The following is a 12,260-nucleotide window of genomic DNA, read 5'->3' as shown; positions in this document are numbered from 1 at the left end:
TTGTACACAGTCACGCATACACATACTTTTGAGATGCCTGCCTTCCTATTCTGCCTTCTCTCAATTGAACCTCCTATTAGGCCCCACATACACACACCCTAGTATAATGTCCCTCTCTCCCCCATGTAGAGGCCAGCAGCTGGCCCAGAAGGAGAAGATGTTGAAGGATGAGGTGGAGGAGATGAAGATGAGTCTGAGCTGTACAGAGGAAGGCAGGGCCAGGGCCTCGGCTCAGAGCAAACATATGGTATATATTCACACACACTTCTTCACTGTCATGCTATTCAACTATCTACGCTGAACAAAAGTATAAACTCAACATGCAACAATTTCAAAGATTTTACTGAGTTACAGTTCATATAAGGAAATCAGTCGATTATTATATATATTTTTTAATTCATTAGGCCCTAATCTATGGAATTTAAATGTTTGGGAATATAGATTTGAATATGTTGGTCACAGATACCTTAAAGAAAAGGTGGGGGCGTGGATCAGAAAACCAGTCAGTATCTGGTGTCACCACCATTTGCATCATGCAGCGAGACACATCTCCTTTGCATAGAGTTGAGCAGGCTGTTGATTGTGGCCTGTGGAATGTTGTCCCACTCCACTGGAACACACTGTTGTGTACGTCGATCCAGAGCATCCCAAACATGCTCAATGGGTGACATGTCTGGTGAGTATGCAGACCATGGAAGAACTGGGACATTTTCAGCTTCCAGGAATTGTGTACAGATCCTTGCGACATGGGGCTGTGCATTATCATGCTGAAACATGAGGTGATGGGGCTGAGTGGCACGACAATGGTCCTCGGGCACGACAATGGTCCTCGGGCACGACAATGGTCCTCGGGATCTCGTCACGGTATCTCTGTGCATTCAAATTGCCATCTATAAAATGCATTTGTGTTCATTGTCCATAGCTTATGCCTGCCCATATCATAACTCCACCACCACCATGGGGCACTCTGTACTCAGCGAACCACTCGCCCACACAACGCCATACTCTGTCAGCCATCTGCCCAGCACAGTTGAAACCAGGATTCATCACTGAAGAGCACACTTCCCCAGGTGCCGGTGGCCATCGAAAGTGAGCATTTGCCCACTGAAGTCGGTTATGACTCCGAACTGCAGTCAAGTCAAGACTCTGGTGGGGACTACGAACACACAGATGAACTTCCCTGAGAATGTTTCTGAGAGTTTGTGCTGACATACTTCGGTTGTGTAAACCCACAGTTTCATTAGCTCTCTCTGTGTTTGGTCTCAGACGTTCCCGCAGGGGAAGAAGACCGAATGTGAAGGTCCTGAGCTGGTGCAGTTACACGTGGTCTGCGGTTGTGAGGACATACTGCCAAATTCTCTAAAACGACAGAGGCGGCTTTTGGTAGAGAACTTAAGATAACATTTTCTGGCAACAGCTCTGGTGGACATTCCTGTAGTCAGCATGCCAATTGCATGCGCCTTCAACTTGACACATCTGTGGCATTGTGTTGTGACAAAACTGCACATTTTAGTGGCCTTTTATTGTCCCCAGCACATGGTGCACCTATGTAATATCATGCTGTTTAATCAGCTTCTTGATATGCCACACCTGTCAGGTGGATGGATTATCTTGGCAGTGGAGAAATGCTCACTAACAGGGATGTAAACAAATTTGTGGACAGAATTTGACAGAAATACGTTTTTTTGTTTGTATGGAACATTTTATGGGATCTTTTATTTCGGCTCATAAAACATAAGACGAACACTTTAAATGTTTCATTTAATATTTTTGTTCAGTGTATATTGAAAACAGGTGCTTCCACACAGTTGAGGCTCCTGAGTTAATTTAGGGTCATCTATAAAGATGCTGGACAGGCCATTATGTTGGCTACCATGGCTATGCCGCCATAGGATGATAATGCCCCTGTCCACGAGGCACAAGTGGTCACTGAATGGTTTGTTGAGCATGAAAATGATGTGAACCATATGCCACGGCAATCTCAGTTACCAGATCTCAACCCAATTGAACACTTATAGGAGTTTCTGGAGCGGCGCCTGAGACAGTGTTTTCCACCATCAACAAAATACCAAATTATGGAATTTCTCGTGGAAGAAGTGTGTCGCATCCCTCCAATAGAGTTTTAGACACTTGTAGAATCTATGCCAAGGTGCACTGAAGTTGTTCTGTCTCGTTTTGGTGTTTCCTTTGGCTGTTACCTGTATCCAACTAACTATACAACGTCCACAGTCATACTAACTCAACATCTCCCCAACAGGAGAGAGAGAACCAGAGTCTGATTGCAAAGATAAGCTGTCTTCAGGATGAGGTACTGTACTGGATACCTTTCTCTCCACACGGAACCCCTTTCATCAAGATCTACATTGATCTTGGGTCATTTCATTACTTTATCATGTATTTAATCGGAGGCATCTTAAAGGCACCTCAAGTGCTTCTACGTGGTTGTCATTCCTTTTAATGAGAGATTTGATTTGGTGGCGAGTCATCAGGGTTGTGCTCTCCGACCAATCAGTGTCATTGATCAGTTGAGTGCTTACAAGGGAGAAACAACCACAAAGCAGCAGGACTATCTGCTTCCCCTGGGAACTTCCTGTCTGCTGTTTTTCCAGGATCTTGGACAGTTTTTCCCAACCCTGGTCCTCGAGTACCCACAACAGTATACAGTTTCGTTGTAGCCCTTGACAAACACACCTCATTCAACTCATTGAGGGCTTGATGATTAGTTGACAAGTTGAATCAGGTGTTTTTGTCCAGGGTTCCAATATAAATGTGTACTGTTGGGTGTATTGGAGGACTAGGGTTGGGAAACACGGATTTAAGCCATGGAACAGCATTTCCATCTACTCTAATGTACCTTGTCCACTTTTAACTGACATGGTAGGGTAAAATAAGGCATCTCTCCCTCCTCCTCCCTACCTGTGGACTAGAACATCAAGGTCACCATGGAGATGGATGACCTCCAGAAGAGGATGATTGAACTGTGTGACCTAAACGCTGAGCTGCAGGTGGGTCCACATAACTGTATTGAACAAGCTATTGTACTGTCGAGGGAATAAGCAATTCAAGGTAGGCAACTAGAAAGCGGTTTCCTGGAAACAGATTAAGCCTAGTTCTCAACTTTAAAAAATCACTTTCAATTAAGATTCTCAAATTTTAGAATTCTTCTTAGTCCAGGACTAGGCTTCATCTGTTTCTGGTCAACTCTGCCTAGAAGTTAAGGTTGTGTGAATGTTTGTTTCGCCTTTCATGGTCTTCTGAAAAGTCCTGGAGTGCAGTGCTATGGACCTACGTAACTGGCCTTTAGGATCAAAGTGATCCCCACGCCTGCTCCTGATTGGTCTGTCTGTGTTGTGGATGAGTGCCAGCGGTGTCACGGTGTAGTGTCTGCTCTCTCATCCACAGGTCCAAAACCATTCCTTTGATGCTGTCGTGAGTGAGAAGGAATCCCTCATACTCCAGGTCAGTATCATCTGAATAAAAAAACAAAGCATTTCTTTATAGTACTTTTTCTTCGGTAACTGTTCAGTAATGAATAAAGATGGGTCATTGTTGTAGTCGGGCTGTCCCCTACTGTACATTCTCTATGATAACACGGCTGAACAGAGCGAAAGTCACATTGTAGATTGGGTCCTTAGATCAGTAATAACCCAGGCTTCAGGGCATGGTCTGTTGATCTGTTCATTCATATGACCGTACATTTAGAACGTTTCAGAGACATTGTCCTGGGGGAAATATGATCATCAAGAATATTGCTGTCATGTTGTCTCCCCTCTACAGAAGTGCAGACAGATTGAGGAGCTGAAGGCTACAGTGATGGAGTACTCATCAGTCACAGAGGTGAGGAGGCTGTCTGGAAGTCATTACCCTATCCCAAATCTCCCCTTAGCCTCTACTCCCATGCACTAGATCATAAAGGAGTGGATGTGTACAAGCAGCAATGCTGTTTCTGAACTGCCGACCAGAGAGCTCTGAAAAATGATTTCTGTCTCTCTCAGCAAGGCCCTATATGATATGCATGTCTTTCTGTCTATCTGTCAGCTGCAGTGAATATGTATTAGCTGCAGCAGTAGTGTTGTTATCTAACCGTGTTTGATGTCTGTTGTCTCTGACAGCTGTTGAGAGCAGACAAGACCAAGCTGGAGAGCCAGATACACATGATGCCGCCAGACATGGCAGTGTAAGTACACTGTACTAGAGGTGGAGCCTTGACTGGTCTAGTAGCAGGATTGGGGAATGCTGTGTATTCTGTTAACTATTTCCTTTTGTCTTCGTAGTTTGGTTCTCTTCTTTCTCTCGCTCTCTCTCTTTCTCTCTTTTTTTCTTTCTCTCTCTCTCTCTTTCTCTGTGGGATGATCCTTTTTTTGCATTCTCTTATTGTCTCTCGCTCTCCCTCTTGCAGTGCAGGTATCTCCCTGTCGGTGGCGTACAGGTTGAACCACAGCACTTCAGGATCCCTGCAGACAGAACTGGCCCTTGCTCAAACACCTCCGGAGGTCAGTTAAATATATCCCCTTGTTCCATGTTTGCAGCCTGTGAATTGAACACCCACTCTCTCTGTTTGAGTACGCTCACACCTTTGAGAACCAATCCACTGTATTCACCCAAAACATCAGCTCCAGGGACCCTATTATGCTATAGTTTACTGAAACCATCAGCCTATCCGCTTCAGGGTTATTTCCAGGGTGCGGCGTGTGTGTCGCCGCTGAGCTTTGCATCTGTGCTAGATGAGTCTCTGGACAGGGAGGTGTTAGTGCTCCTGCAGGGCCCCACACCTGACCAGATGTCCCTGGAGTTCAAGAGCCTCATCAACAAACTGGTACTCTATACAGCAGACATTGTCCCAATTGTACACTATAGATACAGCAGTCCTGATAATTCATTCGATATCTTCAGCCCTTACTGTCCTAATTATGCACTCAATACACTATGCAGGGACTGGTATCTAAGCAGCACACATTTCAAAAGCAAGAAGAAGCATGGAGAAAACTACTTTTTGTGCATCTATGATGTCATTGTTCTATGATTGTGGTGTAGATGCATGACTCATTTTCTTCCGTGGAAAATTGAATTGATTAGTACTTAGTTACTAATAGTTAGTTACACGGATAGCCTGAAACACATTGTTTTTCTGGTTGTTTTCAGAAGAGAGATTTTAAGGACGAGGGCCTCTCCATCTTGTCAACACTCAGAGGACTCATACACCACTATGGAGGACCAGGGGCTAGTAAAGACCCCAGACTGCAGGTGAGGGGCATACACACACTATCTCGATCTCACGCAGGCACACACACTCTCGCTCTCCCTCTCTCGATCTCACTCCTTCTTCCTCTTCCTCTCTCTTCCCCTCTCATTCTCTTTCTCTTCCTCTCTACCCCTCTCATTCTCTTTCTCTTCCTCTCTCTTCCCCTCTCATTCTCTTTCTCTTCCTCTCTCTTCCCCTCTCATTCTCTTTCTCTTCCTCTCTCTTCCCCTCTCATTCTATTTCTCTTCCTCTCTCTTCCCCTCTCATTCTATTTCTCTTCCTCTCTCTTCCCCTCTCATTCTATTTCTCTTCCTCTCTCATTCTCTTTCTCTTCCTCTCTCTTCCCCTCTCTTCCCTTCTCTTTCTCTTCCCCTCTCATTCTCTTACTCGTTCTCTTCCTCTCTCTTCCCCTCTCTTCCCCTCTCATTCTCTTACTCTTTCTCTTCCCCTCTCTTCCCCTCTCTTCCCCTCTCTTCCCCTCTCATTCTCTTACTCTTTCTCTTCCCCTCTTCCTCTTTCTTCCCCTCTCTTTCTCTTCCCCTCTCATTCTCTTCCTCTTTCTCTTCCCCTCTTTCTCTTACTCTTTCTCTTCCCCTCTCATTCTCTTACTCTTTCTCTGTCCTCGCTCTTGCTCACTCTCTCCCTCATTCTCTCACTATTTTTCTATTGCTCTCTCTCCCTCACTCACACACTAGAGAACCATTCGAGTGGATGTATCAACCCTCTATCCAGCTCAGTGGTAGAGGAGGATGTTACTGAGTCACTCTGTACCAGAGAACTCTCTAGGTGTTTGTGTGTGTAGGTATCCTGGGGGTCACATATCTGTACCAAAGCAGAGGTTGGTGTTTCTCTAGGTTCAGAGATTCAAGAGAAGAGAGCAAATACCTTTTGGTTTTTCACTTATCCTGTTCTTTCAGATCAGTGCAGAATGCAGATACAGGAAATGAGACAAGGAAAGGAGCAATTAGGCTATTGAGATGCCACCTACGGAGTTCAATGTGGAGAGTAGGGAGGAGTTTGAGCTGAATAGGACTCTCTCTGCTCGTAGCTTTTAGAGGATTACATAATATGGCTGTTCTCTCTCTCCTTTCCAGAGATCCCTAATCTACAATGTTATATAACTATCTCTATCCCATCAATGCCTATTAATGCAGCGTGGCTTAGTTAGTGTGCTGTAGTGTAAATTCAGTCTTTCTCGCAACACACACACACACACTCTCGCTCTCTCTCGTTCGGTCTTTGTCACCTCCCTCTGTCTCTCTCTTTCATTCCCCCCTCTCTCCCTCCCTGTCACTCTATTCACTCCCTTTCCTCTCTCCCACCTCCTTTCTCTCTCCAATCTGCATTCGTCAGACACGTCCAGAGTAAACATTCTTCTTGAGTAAAGAGTGAGTGCAGTAGTGTCACTGACTGTGACTAAGAGATGGACATACTTTACTGTACATCTAGTACCGCTGGATAGGCTGTCTGACTGCCTGAGACCCTGTAGCTCCAGGAAGAGGCTGACTCCCTGCGCTTTCTCCCCCCCCCAGGCGGTGCAGTCTGAGCTGGATCAGAGGAGGACGGAGTGGGGCCTCAGCCTGGAGCAGTTGGACCAGTACACCGACTCCCTGGAGAACGAACTGATCAAGATGGCCAACAGCATAAGGAGGTCCCGCACTGAGATACTACACCTGTCAGTCAGGTGAGTGGGGGTTGAGTGTGTGCCTGTTGGAAGTGAGGGTCAAGAGGAACTAGTGCTGCTTTTCTCTCACTGGTCAAGTAGATTTTGCGGGTCTTGTATAAGAAAGGTTTACAGTGTGGAGGGAGGGGCTGTCATTGTCTAAGAAGATACAGACTCTGTACAGGAGGGATCTAGGGAGGAATCTGGTCATATTTGGTTGCTTCCCTCTGCTCTCCCGAAGTCTCTGTGCTCTGGGTCTGACTGGGTGACCTTTAACCTGTCTAAGTAGTGGTTGGGTCCTGGCCCAGTATGGCTCTCTGTCTGTAGCTGCCTCACTGCCACGTGGGCCCGTTCCACACTGCCGCCCTGCTCTGGAGGATAAAAGGGGGAGGGGCGTTGTTATCAGGCCAGGCTGTGGGAACGTTGTCTGGGCTAGCCAGCTGTGCACAGGTCCTCTGGACTAGTCTGGGACTGGGTGTTAGGAGCTGTCCAATACTGGAAGTTAGGAGCTCTGGAGAGCCCCTATCATCCTAGTACAGGCTGGGCAACAGCAGCATGGGACACTGCATGGGCCTGCGGATTGAGTACAGTATGTTATGTTATGGACCCTTCACTACGCTATCAATGGGCTGGGTGAGAGTGAATCTGTTCATTTGCATTGTAGTCACTGGATGCATGATTGCTGTGGTTTCAGAAGTATTTGTGGCTAGTGACCCTTTTTGTTGTTGATGTTTTTGGGAGTGTGTTGCTTTACGTGTCTGTCTGTGTAAATATGTGTGTAATTTACGTGGGTCCGTCTCGTCTGCAGGGTTCAGGAGCAGGAGAATCAGAAGCGGCAGCTGCGTGAAGAGTTGGACCAGCTAAATACACCGGGGGACAGCAGGGAGTCCAGCTGCCAGACCCCCGACGAGGACACACAGGTAGGAGGGGGAGAGAGATGGAGGGAAGAGGTAGACGGAACAGCAGAGACTAGCTGTGAAACCCCTGACCTTGATGATCCACAGGTAGGACTAATTGGGAGATGAGGAAAGAATGGGGGAAGAGGTGTCCCCTGTGCGCCACAGATGGCATGTAGCTTTTGAATAACTGTAGAAAGATGGTATGGGAGAAAGATGTCGGGTATAGTGGATATTGGGCTACTGTTAGGACACAGGCATTGAGAGCCATGGAACATGGAGAATAGGATTCAGATGGTGAATAGTTGTATAACTTTGGAGTACGTTTTCCATCCAGATGGAGAGGCTGTTTATTAGAGATGCTAAAGGATGGAGTGGGAGGCTGAGTGGACACTTTGAACACTTTCTGATCAGGAGAAATATTCTCTGTCCTGTTCTGTAATGTTAATTTGTGAGTGCCTTTATTGTCTATTATCGGCCGTAGGCACAGATCTAGGATCGGTTTACCATCTCCCCAACCTTAACTATTAGGGAGGAGAAACCCACAATTGATCTTAGATCAGCATTCCCGGGAAAATGTGACTTCATCCTACTCCGTTTGATTTGCTGATTTGCTGTTAAACTCTGAAATCTCAAATTAGCACTTTGAACAGGCTCCATTCTATGTATATATCTATCATTTATTTAAGTATTTGTAAGTCGCTCTGGATAAGAGCGTCTGCTAAATGACTTAAATGTAAATGTAAGTAGGGACAGATGCAATTAAAACATTGACGTATTGAATAAACAAGTGTAACTTTATCCTACTGTTTGTTTTGTATTCATGAGTCTTTTTAGACAGTTTTTCCTGTGCTTCTACGTGCTCCTTGGTGTCTAGGCAGAGTTACTGAAAAACCTCTTTCTGCTAATGTGAAAAATGCTTTAGAAATCGATTTGATTGATTCCCTGAACAGGTTTTAATTCAGTTTATTTACTTTGTCAGGCTGGAGAGGACCTGGACTGGGATGAGGAGTTTGTCCTCCAAGACTTCCTGAAGAACAAGGGGGTGGAGACGTACAGGGACTTCAAGAGTCGGGAGACGGGACCGACGGAGGAGGACAGACTGACAGAGAGGGGGGACCAGCCTGGAGAGGTTGGGGAGAGGTGGACCGTGGTGGGGGGAGAGGGACTGAGGGGGATCTCCCTTCTCTCTCCTCTCTCGGAACAAAGTGAACCCGACCAGACGGAGGGAGAGGATCTGAGAGGTGAGTGAGTAGGATTCCACAGATTAGTAATCATGATATCCTATTATAACTCCATATTGGGCTGTATTTTAGTGAGTGTACAGGAGTTCCTGGTTCTGAGCTACTGAAACACTGGGTAAACCAGGGGTTGGTGAGTTCGTCAAAAGCCTGTGTGGATTACCCCTGTAATCCTTGGAGTCACAGAGCACTCAGCCACCCTTGAAGAACCAGACCCACACAGCCCTCTGGGGTTTGTGGCAAGGACAGCCATAGATGGCCAGGGTCTCCAGCTAGGGACCTCTTAGTGTGTGTCCTGGTTAAAAGCCCCTAGACGGCCCAGCCTTCTGTCTGTCTGTGTGTGTGGGACTTGTTTGTGTGCGTGTGTGGTTTGTTGGCAAACCCCAGCCTTTTATGGCCAGGTGTTAAAGTAATCCAAACCCAGTGGAAGTGGTCTCCCTGCATCACTGGCTGCCAGAACCCAAAGAATGTGGTTATTACTGCCTCTAAACCCACTCTAACACAGACAGGGAGTTTAATGGGCTAATAATATGGTCTATGATGGTAGTGGGTGGGGCTTAGTTTGACCTTGCCAGTGACCCCAGCTGAATATCACGGACATGATTTTCAACTTTAACTAATTAGCTTTTCTTCTTCCTTCCGGTCTCTCCCTCCCTCCCTCCACCCTCCCTCTCCCCCCTTCTCTCCCTTTTTTCTCTCAAAAACCACAGCGGCAACAGACGATGACCAGAGAGTGAACAGTCTATCCCCACAGGTAGATGGCAGTCTTTAAAACCTCTTACTCTGTATGTAACCTTAAAGTGTCAGTGTGCTTTAAAGCTTTTCTCTGGATTCGTTTTCTGGTTGTCCACTGCAGACTTGACTGGTGGTTGTTTGTCATATAAAATAATTGGTGTTCATTTGAGTAGAACCCCCACCTTGGAACATTGCTTTGAATGGGGATGTCCCTTCTAGCATGTAGATCTACGTAGTCGTCGGAGTGCATGTGACCGTATGTGGTGGTGATCGTTTTAAGAGGCCACTTCTTCCTTTGGTGCTGGTGGGCAGGAAAAGGGGGAACGGTCATAGGCCCCGTTTAAATACTTTGAACATGCATCCTTCCCTCGCCTCTTCCTTGAATGAATCAACTACCTATCCTGATCACTCTGGTTTTGTGTAGCTTTTACCAGTCCTGTCATGTCTGATCAGTGACCACTCCAAGGAAGGAACAGAGTAAGGAAGCATTTTAAGAGCATTGGAACAGGAGCAGAAGTGTGAACCACACCTCGGTGAATAGACAACAGGACATGGACCAATCTAGGCTGGAACACACACTCTTTCCATCTTCCTCTCTCATACTTTTTACTTTCCTCCCACTTGACAAACTCATACAACCTTGCTTTTATTCATTAGTTCAAGATAGACTAAAGGGAATGGCTCATCTTCTGAAGTCGAGCTTTCTTAATCAGATGGATAGGGAATGGACAGTGACTCACACTGATACAGAGGTTTTCTATGCTTTGTTGTTGGGTAAGCAAAGGCACTGTTGCTTGCCAGTCTGATATCGCTACATCCTTTCACATTAACTGAATGGACAGGTGGCTGTTATGTTGATGCTCGTCTGTTGATCATATTCATACTTTTTCTTTCTTTTTTAAATGATATGTATGTGTTGTGCCTCAGGGTGCCAAACTACCAGAATGCGTTGGGCCTGAGGACGCCCACCAGCATGCTGTTGACACCGAGGAGCATCCAGTCCCTCCCTCCCACTCTTCTCTATCGGGTAAGACCGACTCTCTCTCTTCCTCCCCTCTGATCAGTATTTTTCTCTCTGCACCCTGTAATCCCTGACTCTCTCTAGCCTGCAACTACAGCAAATTAGTATCTCTCTTCATGCATTCAGTATATTTCATTGAGTTGGATGGCTCTCTCCAATGCCGTTTCACTTATGACTCCTCCTCACCCTTTTGTCCAGATGCAATGAGCCCTGACACCATAGTGCCCCTTCAAGACACACCTCAGCCTGGCTCACCAGAACATGACAGGACCATCACTGCTAGGAACAGTCCACCCCCCAGGCTGGCTGAGATGGTATCTCCCAGCTGCACTTACCCTGTGATAGATGAGACCATTTTACTGACTGGCAGGTGAGATCAGAGCTCTGTGGCTTTTACAGTACAGTCGTAGTTTCGGTGTGAGTGCACTGTAGCATGCTTCTCTTCCCCTCTGGACACATTTGCCAGTCAAATGAGTGTTTTTCAAGTTGAATGAGGGAAATGTTGGCTGTGTAATTGGGCCCCTTTAGCGACACTTTGCATACCCCCGATGCACCTGTAATCGGGGCTGGGGCAGTGACTTTGCTGTCATAGGTTTGCGCAGTCAGTCAGTGACCCCAGCTGCTTCCTACTATCTGAGAGAGATAAGCACACCCCAAATCATTTCTCTGGTTGGACTCCAAGCGACACATACTGACCTTTCACCTTTCTCTCGGGGTCAGCCCCCAGCAGACAGACGGCAGTGAAAGAGGAAAAGGAGAGGACATCACCACCTCAACCAATATGAGTGACACACAGGTCAGTACAATACACAGGAAGTATTTTACTGATGGCACAATGATGTGAAAACTAACTTCCTTCATTGACAGTCACAACCACTGTGACACCATCTCTCGCCTCTGACTTCCTCTTTTCTATCGCTCTCTCTTTCCCTCTTTTACTCTCACTCTGTTCATTCTCTTCCTGGTTGGGCTGAGTGGTGCTGTGTTGTGGATGGGATGGAGGGGTATGGACAGGGGCTGGTCGGCTGAGGGTTGTGCCAAGAGAGGAGGGGGTTAGGGTGGAGGGGGACCCATGGTCCCTCCCTCCTGTGAGTATTCTGCTCCAGTTGCTTCACTGCACACTTTGCTAAGGGAGGCAAGTATGACTTATTTGGTTCCTTCATCCAGATTGTGTTCATAGGCTGTTATGTCTGTGTAATAATAGTCTTTATGTTTACGTGTAGTATACCGTTGTGTAGTCGACTAAACGTTTCTCTATATTTTCTGAGCCGGTTTGTGTTTGGTTATTTCAGTGTTGTCCCAGGGGTTAGCTGTGAGTACATCGACCGACAGACATGCTATTTCTGTTATTCCAGTCTCCTGCTCTGTGTAGGCACAGTGGGGTGGCACTCCCAGAGGGAGCCAACATATTTCTTCGAATAGAGTAAAGAGTGCAGGTTTCATCTGTCTGGGGTGAGGATTA

General features: G+C 46.5%; 1 protein-coding gene across 1 annotated transcript in view; it reads left to right on the top strand.

The window, feature by feature from the left end:
- Positions 1–12,260, top strand: part of LOC139565636 (inositol 1,4,5-triphosphate receptor associated 2-like) — a 27,973-nt gene that overhangs the window by 8,260 nt on the left and 7,453 nt on the right. Inside the window, exons 8-23 of the mRNA XM_071386097.1 lie at positions 130–247; positions 2,258–2,308; positions 2,928–3,005; positions 3,403–3,459; positions 3,778–3,837; positions 4,113–4,177; positions 4,400–4,493; positions 4,670–4,816; positions 5,143–5,244; positions 6,775–6,926; positions 7,714–7,825; positions 8,784–9,045; positions 9,753–9,796; positions 10,705–10,804; positions 10,997–11,168; positions 11,519–11,594. Of these exons, the coding sequence (XP_071242198.1) occupies positions 130–247; positions 2,258–2,308; positions 2,928–3,005; positions 3,403–3,459; positions 3,778–3,837; positions 4,113–4,177; positions 4,400–4,493; positions 4,670–4,816; positions 5,143–5,244; positions 6,775–6,926; positions 7,714–7,825; positions 8,784–9,045; positions 9,753–9,796; positions 10,705–10,804; positions 10,997–11,168; positions 11,519–11,594 (1,690 nt within the window). The remainder of the gene's footprint in view (positions 1–129; positions 248–2,257; positions 2,309–2,927; positions 3,006–3,402; positions 3,460–3,777; positions 3,838–4,112; positions 4,178–4,399; positions 4,494–4,669; positions 4,817–5,142; positions 5,245–6,774; positions 6,927–7,713; positions 7,826–8,783; positions 9,046–9,752; positions 9,797–10,704; positions 10,805–10,996; positions 11,169–11,518; positions 11,595–12,260) is intronic.

The sequence above is a fragment of the Salvelinus alpinus genome, chromosome 37 (genome assembly GCF_045679555.1).
Source record: "Salvelinus alpinus chromosome 37, SLU_Salpinus.1, whole genome shotgun sequence".
Classification (NCBI taxonomy): domain Eukaryota; kingdom Metazoa; phylum Chordata; class Actinopteri; order Salmoniformes; family Salmonidae; genus Salvelinus; species Salvelinus alpinus.
Note: the sequence above shows the minus strand (reverse complement) of the source record. Positions and strands in the feature narration are given on the sequence as shown.